The sequence below is a fragment of the Folsomia candida genome, unplaced genomic scaffold, assembly GCF_002217175.1.
Source record: "Folsomia candida strain VU population unplaced genomic scaffold, ASM221717v1 Fcan01_Sc028, whole genome shotgun sequence".
Taxonomy (NCBI): Eukaryota; Metazoa; Arthropoda; class Collembola; order Entomobryomorpha; family Isotomidae; genus Folsomia; species Folsomia candida.
Window position 1 is genome coordinate 595,251 of NW_019091220.1, and position 13,341 is coordinate 608,591.

A 13,341-nucleotide genomic window follows, 5' to 3' on the forward strand; every position below is an offset into this window, starting at 1 on the left:
TGTGTGTACGTATAACGAGGGGTGGGTGGATTGGGCTTCGAATTGGATTGATGATGATAGCATAAGTATGAAGGAGTGGAAATAAGATGAAGCTAACTCCTTATTATCTCCACACCATCATAATCATGACCATCGTAATAATACGTATGCCACATTAAATCGGTAATGATCATCGCAAAGATTATGATTTAAGTGCCAAAATAAATTTACAAGAAGGCTTATGGCGTTTGGCCTTCTGCTGATTTACTACTAACTGAATGGATTTCAATTCAATTTCAAAGGTGAAACGTCGAGTGGATTCTTCACCCCCAGGACAGCGAGATCGAGGAAGAACGCCAAATCCCAACTTGAGCAACTATAATGTCGAGTTTATAAATCCGAAGGGCAGAGACGATTTGGAGCGTGGTGGGGGGTCTTCGCCGGACAATCCTGCTGTTGGAGGAGCCGCAGGGTCAGATGCTTCCAACCCGGTGCCGGATGATGATTGGGTTCGTATAGTTTTGTTATAATGTAATGACAATGGTGATGCTTATGAAGATAAGAAGGTTTATAAAATTGAGACTTTCACCTTATGTTTATTTTGAATGATTGAATTCAAACATCTGGTTGATTCAGTTTCAAGTTAAGTATTATTGAAAGATATGTAAATATTTTTATTGAATGCAAATATGTCAAAGTCACGACGATTGTCTTGACATATTTAGATCTTAGAATCAATAAAGCACACACATTGTACGATTTATATATTGATTGTAGCTAAAGTGTCATTCTTTTGCAGGTTTGGTTGACATCATACTCGAGAATTCCGGTGAGTAGTGCACTTTCATATAATTTTATCTTTCTCTTATCGTATTTGTTGCATGGACGAATTTCAAGTCGAAAAAAATCATCGTGCAGACGGAGTGACACAAGATGTTTGAGATTTTTTTTATTCGAAAACATTTGTATGTTTCTTTAAATATGCAGAATTTCGGCTTAACCTCGGTTTTTTCAATTTGGCTCCCAATTTGTACGAAAGATACGCATCACCAGTTATTATTTATATTTATAATGAGCCCCTATTATCGTCTGAACATCAAAGAGGCGATTACAATGTGATTGTCAAACAACTTTTTGATCTCTCGACACAACCAAATGATGATGTCAAATAGGCAAAAATAAGATTCCCAGAACCGTAAGCTGCTTATACGACCCGTACATAAGCACACTGTTCTTTAACGACCAATTAAATAGAGTAACAATCTTATCTATTATGTCAGCCTCGTGGTTTTCTCTGGCGCACTGCATAACTCCATCATTATTATTCTCATTACCATCCCATCCAAATAAGTGCCACTTAGAAAAGGTTTGCAAAAGTACTTTTCATTCTTGCACGTAGAAGCAGTCTACATTCTCTGGGACACCATTTATGAACTCCCTCCCCACAAAATAATCCTTCCTTAAAGAACTTTTAGAATTCAAAACTTGACTTTTGTGAAATAATCTCCTGAATTTACACAGTGCGCGTTCCCACTCCGTCTCCCTTCCGTTGAGCATGAACGAAGGACGACGGAACACTCAAATAAATCTTCCAACTCGACTAAATCTCTCTTAATAAATCAAACAACACCTCTCGCACAATTCTCCTTCCACCAGCACCACCTTTGACACGGCGTCATGCTTTTTCTAGAGGAATTGGTCCTCTCTTTCTGGGTGTCATTCAGACCAGAAATATTTTATTGCTGGGTCACGAGTTGAATTTCTTTATGTATTCGATAATAATGCTTAACTTTGTTCAGAATGGGGAACAACGACTCTCCAACTTTTAATTCGTTTACCCTTTCTCTTTCTGTCTCTGGAAAGTTTTAATATTTCCTCCACCCACCCAACATGAGACAAGAATAGCTTAAAACTCGTGTTTGAATCAATTTCGAGCCGTCTTTGGGAAACAAATTGGTTGGTTGACGCACATTAGTAGGGATCCGTTATTAAGGTTATTGTTGCATGTTGCATACAAACTAGCGGATGATGCACATTATTCCCTCGGTAGCAGGACATTAAAGGTTTTAAAGGCTCGTAATAAGAAAACATTCTCAATTTACCTCATCAAACCAGATTCAATTTCACTATTTTCCGTCGAGCCTGGCGAGATGTGAGGTGAATGAATAACTAACTTGTCGCTTCATGAACCCCAGAAACGAACGACAATGTCCTCTTCGAAATTCTCAGAGACGATTCAATATCAATAATCTCACTATATTAGAAGACCAGCCAGCTTCCTTTTCCTCCTCCTCCTCGTCCGCCTTCTGGCTAGCTGGCGGAATATGTCAAAGAAAGTGTACCCAGAGAGAGGAGAAAGTGCTGGAAGTAGGGATGACGACAAGGAAGCAAATTCTTAAATTTAGTCTCAAGTCGTCCTCTTCAATAGTCCATGCCGCATTCGCTATTAAATTAAATTGAGCTCTGCATTTCGGTCATTCGACATGGCTGGGTGGTGATGTGATGTAGGATGATTTTCTCATTCTTCTTCTCCTTTTTTCTCCCTCCTTTTCATTCCATTCAGTAAAGAGTACAACAACGGTTGGCGTCCGTGGTGGATGTGGGGGTAGAAAAACAAAGTCAACTTCTCCACGTACAACAATATCTTTGCCAAGTGATGCCGGCCAAATGGACGAATTCAGTGATGCTCGTTCAGTGAGTCGGCGAGTGAAAGCAGCATTTCTGCGGATAAATGAACGGTTTGGGAACGCTAAGCGAATAAAGATATGTGTTTCGAAGGATCAAGTGCTCTCATTTCTTCAAGACTGAGATGGATGGTACCGAGAGCTAAAAGGTTGACACTCAACAGACTGAATTACAATTCTGGGATGTATTACAAACACAAAACGTCTCATGGACGAGATGCTTTAAATGCTCCTTTCACTCCAGTAGCACCATCACCATCACCACCACGAGCAGCACACTCTTTCACTTTTCTCGCTGCTGTTTTCACCCGTACTGCTCTGATTCCTGAGAAAGGCCAGAGAAAGGCCCAGGATGGCTGTTAAAATCGTGGCAAGTGGGAGTCGAGAGGCTTTTTCTTTCTCCTTCTTGGGTTCGACTCTCCTTACGTATTCGCCTCTGCTGCTGCTGCTTGCTGCTCATAGTTCCATCATCATCATGATCTCCTTTGTTCGACTGAATAAGTAACAGAAGAAGAAGAAGGAGAGAAATGCATACAGCCGGCTAAAACCAGCTTTTAACGTGTATCAGATTTATGCCTTGGGGAGGCTATTAAAAACCAAGCGAGATTGCTAGATTAGAGACCATGAGAGGAGAGAGAGGCTGGCTGACTGACTGGCGCAATCAGATTGTCGAGTTGCTTTGCAATAGTTGTTGCGAATGAAATGAACGAATGAAGCTCACTATTCTGGTTAAAAGATCAGTTTACCACATTTTCGAGCTGTTCTTAAATTCGCTTTTATCGCAGGGAAGAAGTCAGACTCTTGCAATTTCTTATCCGAGACTGCCTATCGAATTGACAGCAGCAAATAGACCCAAACCATTTATTGTGGCCGTGGTGGTGGTGGTGGGTGGGATGGGATTGTAAATCTTTTAATCATTTTAAACCTACTTCGTCTTGGATGAATGGCTGCATGTACGTTGTGCATACTCGGTCACTAGTTTTGCTAAGCAAGTTAAGCTCCTTCTTCGAGAGGAAGGAATGGAATGATGGATTGGGAAAAGTCTATAGAAAATTCGCTACAAAATTATTTCGTGTAATCCTTAATTTTCGCCAACATTCCAAATTGCAATCGTCTCAAAGGAAGGATTACATATTCCTTGTGGAACATAATGTAAAACCCAAATTCTTGAAATGGGTTCAGGATTTTTTTTCCGGAATATGCAATTTAACGGGAATAATGATGGTCCTGGACTGGTATTTCGCCCCTTTTTAGAAAACATGTCATCCATAAAAATGAGCTAATTAAACCAAATCCTTCTCCTCCTCGGGTTCAGTTGGTGCTGTAACTTATGGCGTTGTGGTGGTGGTGTATGCTCTCAACTTTTATTTCGTCATGAACCATTTGAGAATTTAGTGGTGGAATCCGAATTTGAATTGTGAATAGAACATTCGAACATTTGTATTCTTCTTACAAGACAATACGTAGCGCAAAATGAAGCAAATGTACAATACGAGGAGAAAGTGGAAAGTGGATTGAACTGCCAAACCAGAACACACATGTAGCCGAGACAGGAACGGAGGGAGAAGGATTTAGATGAGACGAAGAACTGAGCAATGCACATAAGAAGAATATTTGGCATTCCAAATGGCATTCATTTAGAATTATTCAGACACGCTCGTTCAGATTTACAGAACATTATGGATGGAAAAGGAGCCATTAAATTTCCATTTCCGGAAGAAATTATTGAACAAAATTGGAATTCGAGAGGAATATAAAGGTTTAAAACTGAGGGACTGACAGCTATTACAATTTTATTCGAATGCTTTAGTAGGCAACTGAAGCGAGAAAAAGTAGCAGCTTTCCCTAAACGTATGCAAATTATCAGTACAACCAACCCACCAAGTTGTACATGCTACTGGTAGTATGGATGGATGATAAAAGAAGAATGTGGCAATTTCCAGTGTTCTTCCTCCTCGTCCTCTTTCCCCTCGGCTTTTATGCTGCGAAAATTCTGTTATCCTTCCGCTCCATTCTTTTGCAATTATTCCTGGTCTACATTCATTCATTCTTCAGCACGTGGCACACAAAAAGAGTCACACGACACACATACATATTTTGCTTTCCGGCGTTTGCCAAAAATAATGACACCAATTTATTTATGAGAAATATGTTACAACTCGGGCACACATTCCATAAAATATTATTATTCGCCCTCAAAACCTTTGTTACTACTCGTTCTCCTGGTTCTAGTACAAATTCAAAACTTTTATCAATTTCCGCTTTATGCGACTGTTTCACTCCTGCTTCAATTACAATCCAGACGATAAAAAGGCTGGCGGATTTTGGTGGGACGGGATCACATAAAAAGTGAAATACAGCAATAAGACGAAGTATACAGGACGGTAGGGAAGAATCATGGGGGATTTCATCAGATGAATTTTTCGAAATCCTCATTTCTCATTCATTCTCATCTCTCTTTTCTCTCTCTCTTTCTGCACACATTCCCTGCAAATTCCAACCTTTAGGGATATAGAAAACCAAATAATATTACGTACGATGTAAGCCAGGATGGAAATTCGAAATTCCAAAATTGCTCCCAGACTACTGGTGTCATGTCAGTTTTTGTGACAAACTGGATGGTGTGTGGTAGGCCCTTCTACTTATTATTATGAACCCAGTGGTGTGGTGGTGACTGCAAAATATGAAATAAATATATATAGCTTCTTCTTCCGGACTTGATATACATGTTTTATCTACGAGGGAAATGCTGGTCCAACCAAATTCGTGAAGCTCTCAATGACGATGATAAGGTGCGAATACAAGGACCATCACACAGCAGAAGTAAATCCATTTTATGGTAATCTTGGGTGTCATTCGATATAGTATTCAGTACAGTTGGATTTTATTCAATCACACAAAATCTTGATATCTCGCTATTCTGCTCGGCATGGCTTCTACTCGAAGCAGAAAACGAAGAACCACTTTCTCAAATTTAGCCCATGCACAGAAACTGGATACGTATGTACATACATAGATTGGAAATGTATTGAAATTCTGAAATTGGAGGAGCACGAGGACTCGTAATCCAGCAGGAAATACGTAACATCACAGAGTTACGTATAAGCAGAAAATGTACATATTAGGTTTCTGTTTTTCCCTGGAAAGAATCTCATAAAAATGTCACTTTAAAAGACTCCATTTGGCTCCCCGATATACAAAAGTCTCACTGTGAGACAGGTTGCTGGGGAAAAGTGTGAGCCGTATTATGTGCAATTGACGGGCAGCAGCAACCAGCAGAATTCCAACATGTATATTACACGTTATTACGCAACCTGCGGCCACACTATGTAGGAAACCTCCATAAAAGCCTTCTGCGTCTTTATCCAATGAAAATTTGCGCACGTGTCAAACGGAACAGAACAGCCACTCCCAAATGGTTCAATTACACAAGCCAAATGCAAGTTTAATGTTTGGTATAAAATTTACAGACGATCTTGAAAGGATTTGTTTAATTTGCAAACTTCTGTGCCAGGATTAAGGAACGGGATTTAAGGTCTTGGCTTCATCTCTCGCCTCCAATTTGCTTCGAGTCCAATAATCCAGTCGTATGTAGCACGGCAGACAACCAAATCTTGCAAGAATATCTGTCTAAGCAGCAGCACATGCTGGTTTTTTCTGTATTCATTACACTACCTGTCTCATCTCATACCTACTGGGCAGACCCACTTTGCCATCAAATAATAAAACAAGAGCCGTGGAAAAACACATTTTTTTCTCCTTCTCGCCTGAAATACAGCACTTATTGTAGCTCATCGTGTTTATATTGCAAACTTAATTTCGCGTCCAAAAATGAAACGAGAGGAGAAATGAACAAAGTTTATGGCACAGTTGCATTAAGTGTGCAATAAAATAATACAACAAGACAAGATGAAGAGAAGAAAGCTATTTATGTATGTGGAAAGGGGTGTGTGTATGTATTGCCTCCGCGAATGTATAACAATACCCATTAGACAATTATTTAGTTTAATTGAGCACTAACAGAAGAACAAATTGCATTGTTTTCCAGACTATGTGGGCTTCGAATTGCCCAAGTTTTACTTTTTGTTTAGTTTTTACTTCTCTTCTGGGACCCAGTGTAAAGAGCGAGTTTGATGATTTTAATTCTTCTCTGCATTATTAACCTTAGAGAAGAGAGTCGCATAAATGAAACCCCTTTTTATTAGTCCAAATAATTATGTAGATCACACTAACAAGACTTTGATTCCGTCCTGTTTTTATTACCAGTGATGCTAGCGACGGAATATTTTAAAGTTTGAAAGCACTTTGCGGTGACACACTTATTATGATAATGGGAAAAAGAGGAGCGGGCCCAATAATGATGGATAAGCACTCTCCAGCAGTAATTGCACTTTATAGCGATCCCCTAACCTAACCTGGCTTTGATGGAAGCATAAATTATTTACTTTTACCCCACAGCCCTCCTCCTGCCTGCATACATATCGCATACTTTGACAACATCACCCACTTTGAAAATAATGTCAACTATTTTATAGTCACGAGAGGAGTGAACATGGGCGACCATTATTTCCATTCTTCATCATCCTACACAATGTCGCCTTTGTAGAAACCTACGAAAAACAAAACCTGCTTTAAAGGATTCTTTTCATATAAAATGACATAAAAAATATGAGATCATGAACCCACTCAACTTCGATCGTCGCCCGGTCGTGCTTTTAAGGTAAATCAAATCTTGCTGCCTATTGGGACAACACAAATTGGCATGCACCGTAGTAGACCGACGGAATATGTATGCAGCAGGTGAGACGTATGATCTAGGGATGTGCCGTCATGACATGTCATAAATGTCCAATTTGTCAGACATTTAAAATTTGCGACAAATATGACAAATATGACAAATATGACAAATTCAAAATGTCATAAATGTCCAATTTGTCCGACATTTAAATCTTGGACAAATTGGACATTTATGACAAATTGAATTTCTCAAATGAACATTTGTCAGCGCAATTGACATTTATTTTAAGCAAAACATAAAAATCGCATTTCGTCAATGTGAAATTCTTATACTGGCCGATAGCATTTACTTTCCTTGATTTACCCAAAATTCCCAAATCAAAATAGCAACTCAATCAAAATAGCTATGCTGAGGAAAAGAGACCCTCTACATGTACCTCTCAAATCTCGATGCCTTTTGCATATCTGGTGGCCCTAGGCGAATGTATGATAACTCTAAAGTGGATTGATGCCAGGGCTAAATTTCCTTCCGCCAAACCCACTCAAAATGACGAAATCTACAAAAGTTACGAACTTAAAATATCCACCAAAAATCCAATTTTGCTCGAATGTTGATATCATTTACATTTTTGTGATCCCAGATACTAGTGTAATCATACATATCTAGATGTCTTAACTTTCTTGAAATTTTAAATTTTTTCAAATGAGTCTGTGGAATGTCCCAAAATTTCAAAAAAGTTGAGATATCTACTGGATATGATTACATTGATCACACAAGTATCTGGGATCACAAAAATTTAATTTTATCAACATCCGAGCAAAATTGGATTTTTGGTGGATATTGGACGTTGGTAACTTGTGTTCCTTTCATCACATTGATGCGGCCATCTTACATTCGATTAGGGCTATCACTGGATTATTTTTGCTGCTGTACCCTTATTTGAAGATTTATACAACTCTTGCCTTAAAATCCACAATATCTCACTTTACGAACTCCATGGTAGGATTGTAAAATTTTTCCAAAAATCAAATTAAATCAATTTATGTACGAACGTTTGGTTTCTTGACAATGAATCATTCCAATAAACCAAATTACAAATTCTGACATAAATGGGGAATATTGAAACAAAATGTCATATTTGTCCAATTTGTCCGTCATATTTGTCATAAATGTCTGACATATTGAAATAGTGACAAATTGGACGGTCAAATTGACAAATATGACATATATGACAAATATGACAAATACGACATATATTCGCTTGACATGGACAAGCTCCATCCTTAATGATGACAGAAAAAGTGTCCCAGTTCCTACACACGTTTACATACGTTACGTATCATCAGAATATCTATTAATCTATTACCTCATGCGATGAAAAAGCCTACGCTACGTCTGTCTAGCCAGTACAGATATTTTGCTGGATTGCGAATACATACGTGAGCTATGCAAATATTGGACTAGTTGTGTTTGCAAACTTTATAAGGAAAAATGGCTATCAGAGTAGAACGCAGTTTCCATTTCGTCTGCAAGAATTTAGAATGAAATAATGTTACATTTTATGCTGCAATCCTCTCTCCATATTCATTTCATTTGTCCGTAGTGGGTTGCATAATGGGAAAACTTTGACTTTATATTTGGGATCATGAATGTTAGATTATTTCATCTCTTCAGTCCAGATTGCAACCTCTGCAGAGTTGAGACTTTAGGCTAATCACGAGATTGCAGTTCAACACAGGGGCTGCTGTGGGACATGTCTCGGCAACTTTGTGCCGTCATTTATGCAATATGAAGGACAAGCTTCAGTGTTTGCAATTATTATGAATTGCTATAAGGCAAGATAACTTTTGGGATGAAAAATTTACACAAAATTTTACCGAGGTGCAGACTCAATTAAGAGATGAGAAATTGCATATTGTAAAGTTTTAGAATTAAGATATTCCAAGAAAGGGCAAATTCATCATTAAATATTACAGGTTTTGATAGATCTGTAAATTAATTTCCATCACTTCTCGCACAACAAGTTCATCCCCTGTCAAAAACAGAGAATTTGTACAAATTAATATTAATTGTTCAAGTTGACAAGTTGGCTTCGGCAAGTATCAAAACAATTTGACTGCTTGTGACGAGCTTGCCATTCATTAAAGACAGGCAGACACGTTTCAGTTTTCTCCATAAAATTATCCCTTATCCGGTAAAACAGAACCAACACACACACGAGTCGCCCACACTCATTTAGTTTAGTAAGCTTTGTACTTTCAGCCTCTCATCTCATCATCATCGTGGCGTTACGTTAACACGGATGTCTGTAGTTGTGATGTCTGTCTCAAAAACGGAGTGAAATGACTTCACCATCCATGCACCATATACGTAAGAAACGTATTTTGTGGATGGGTTTGTTTACCACAACAGAAACAGGTGTCGGATGGCTAAAGTTACCTGAGGGAGGGAAAATTATTAAATGCTTTTTTGTAGTAAGTTTCCAGATTAGCATCAACAAAGTACTTATGCTTTCATGCAGATGATAGTAACGCAGAAATTGCTGTAACAACTAAACTACGCAATGGATGTACTAAACTATGTGTGGTCTAGAGTCTAGACCACTCCTTGTTCATCTCTATAATCTTAATTCAGCAAGTATTTACATACAAAATTCTACACTTTGCACGCACTTTGCTAGACAATTTATGTAAAAAGACTGCAGGATACGGAAAGATAAGGGTGATTGAGAACTTGGCATAGAAAGAATAATAACATGCTACGGGACAAATTAGCATTTTTTGCAAGTTTGCTTTCCAAATATTTCTTGAGCAACAGCGTGATGAATGAATGGTACGAGTATCACGTAGAAACTTGTGTGCTGTTTCTTTTTCTTTTCTATTTTTGTAATACGTCGAATCCAGGTAAATATTTGACACCTGACCTGGCCCAAATTGTCATTTATTTCTCTTTCCCTGGCACTGACTGGATGCAACATTTCGCTTCGATTTTACTACTGAATCGGACAACATAATTTGTTACTTGTCGAATGGTGGAAAGTCTTTAGGGATTTGTCAGCCAGACAAATTCTAATGCAGGCTCACATACCCAGCAAAGATTAGCTTTCTGAAAAGCTTTTACCTCTTGATTGACTCACATACTTGTATTGCTTTCGACAAATGCGTACATGTACATATAGTGACAATATACGTACGAATGTACGCCCACCATCCCGATAAATAATTCTTTCTGTGCAAAAACTGACTTTTCGTAAATTCAATCAGCAACTTTAATAACTTTTAGCTTTTAAGGAATCACGAACAATGCAAGACTGATTGCAATTGGCATAATAATACTACAAAGAAACGTACATATCATCATCTATCATGCAAATTTTTATTTCCAACAATAAAAAATATAAAAGGTTTGATTCCACAAAACCACGCAACATAATCCAGCTTGTCGTACATACGTATGTAACCACCTGCCTACTCCTTGTCGTCGCCCCTGTTGGTTTTTGGCCAAAGATCACCAAGAATTGAGAAGAATTGGAGAATATTATTGGAATATTTCTTTTTCCGGAGTAAAAAAAACCCCAAAGAAGCAATTTGCAACTTCTTTGTCCTCTTTGTCAACTTGGGTTCAAATATTCACCTCTCTTTTTTTTCAAATCACTTCCACTTTCTTATATACATTGTACATACCACGAGGCGAGTGTTCTGTTCTTTCATATTTATGTGTACGTATATGTATGTGGTCGATAAATTGTTGGTGATTTTGGGTGGAATATATGTACTGGAAGGCTACGTTGTTTGTCCAATCTTGTTCTTCTCCTCCTCTGATCGTCACAGGAGACAGAACAATTTGTCAATTTTGTCAGTTTTGTTTGTTTGTATTATTGAACCACTACTGGAAGACTTTCATTTTCAGAGTTTAGTCCTTATCCCGGAGTTTTTTCTCTATCAAATTGCATTCTACTACATCTATTTATTTCGACATTTGCATACATCTGGGAAGCCTTTTATCCAGTCAGCCAGCCGTGGTCGGTTCGGGTCTATACGAATTGATCCTTGTGAATGTATATATATATAGAATGCAAAATTCCTTGCTACCTGGTCCTGGCGAAGCTGGATTTACTTTGTCTTTGATATTATAAGTAAATCTTATGTAACTCATCTTAAAAGGATTGCATAACAGGAGTTATGAAATTGAAATTAATGAGAATGTCTATTAAAACAGGACCAAAGTACCGGATACGACACGACTGCGAGAGAAAAAAATCTGTCCGTTGAAATAATCTCCTGTGAGAAAAAATATGGGAAAAGCCTCCTTATTTTCGTATATACCATGCTGAGGGTAGTACTTGATTCGGGACAAAGTCGAAATATTGAGGCGAGCAAAAAAATTCATTTAGTTCCACTTGCATTGCTGCCACTATGTGTTGTGTAATACGTTGTCGACTACAGCCCTGCTAGTTGTTGATCCTGAGATGATTATGATAAAAAATAGTGAAAATAGAGCGAGGGGAGCTGTTAATTTGGCAGAGCCTTTTACTTTCACCATTCGCTTGCTTGCTGGATGGGCTCGAAAATATATTATTACGAAGAAGAACTTGGTGGAGAAGTAAAAGTGGAAATAAGTCTCGGAAAAAGCTCCTTATTCTCCCGTTGCGTTTGCTTGAATCCCGAATTGCGGAAAGGATTCATTTTTATTTCTCCTCCGCTTTTATTACGGGAACGACGAGTACACATTTATGGGAGAAGATGTTCCTCCTCTTCTTTTTTAACCGACGAAACGTACATACCACCAACAGCAGAAATAACCAACCAACCTGCTAAGCAAATAGGAAGCAGAGACCGATGACTCTTTTGAAACATGAGCCCCTGTTGTGCAAACGAATAGCAGCGATTCAAATTATATAGAAATGTTATATACAAAAAAAACGAATGAATAGCGTAGAAACTGTCCGGGCTAATTCATGTCGTCGTTTCGTGGCGTTTGTATGCGTGTATATTTAGAATGTCAACAGCAATTCGAATAATGAAGGGGACAAAACACACGTATGTACGGACTTGGATACATGTATGGATGAGAAGTTTCATTGAAGCAACATTTTCATCAGACATGAAAGACTACTGCACAAACCTCCCTACTGCGTATTGTGCATGTGTCTCTTTTCACATGCTTTCACCACCGAGCTAAATATATCTAACTTGTATTAAGAAAAGAGCCATGAATAAGGAATGAAATGAGATAATTGTAATTACCTAGATTGTTTCGGCACATGTTTGGCACAATAAATTTATATGTGCATGCGAAGTCAGGCATGACGCTATTTCAGCTATATAAGTACTCATAATATGGTTTATATACAAGTGACGTGCGCCACAAGGTAATTGTTCTACGAGGATTGTTTCCAGTTATTGCTCCCTGGAGGCAGAAAGCCACCATGCAGCAGTGGACCTAGTGCCCGCCCGCACACACACACTATAGCCGATCCATAAGGGAGGGAAAAGGTGATAAGAATGAAAAGGAGGAAGTTGTCGGTAGATTAGTTCCTTTAACAGCTCGTGTATTTGAAACTTTTAAACAGAGGAGAAAGGAAGATAAACAGATTGAAACCTAATTATCCACTAAGTTTGCGTTTGCTTTACGAATCTTTTGTGAAGTAAGTGCCGAGAGCATGAAGCATCACTTTCACTACGACTCTAGGCCTATTTATATTACTACGATCACCATTTAGCTTTGCTTAAACAAGGAGAAAACTAAGAAGTTTGTTAATTATCGTGTAGTAGACAGTTTCCAAAAGTTTTTCTTTTGTAGCAAAATCCTCACCATCACCGTTGGCAAACTGGCAAATTGTTAGTAGAGTGGGTGAGAAGAGAAGAGAATAGTTTCATACTTATGTACATACGTGGGATACGAAAGATGATCCTCCTCCTCAACTTACTAACTACCACT

At 38.3% G+C, this 13,341-nt stretch overlaps 1 protein-coding gene across 1 annotated transcript in view; it reads left to right on the plus strand.

Moving 5' to 3' along the window:
• The window catches only part of LOC110859966, a 60,762-nt gene that overhangs the window by 4,108 nt on the left and 43,313 nt on the right, over nt 1-13,341 (plus strand). Inside the window, exons 2-3 of the mRNA XM_022109006.2 lie at nt 282-488; nt 779-808. Coding sequence (XP_021964698.1) covers nt 282-488; nt 779-808 — 237 coding nt within the window. The remainder of the gene's footprint in view (nt 1-281; nt 489-778; nt 809-13,341) is intronic.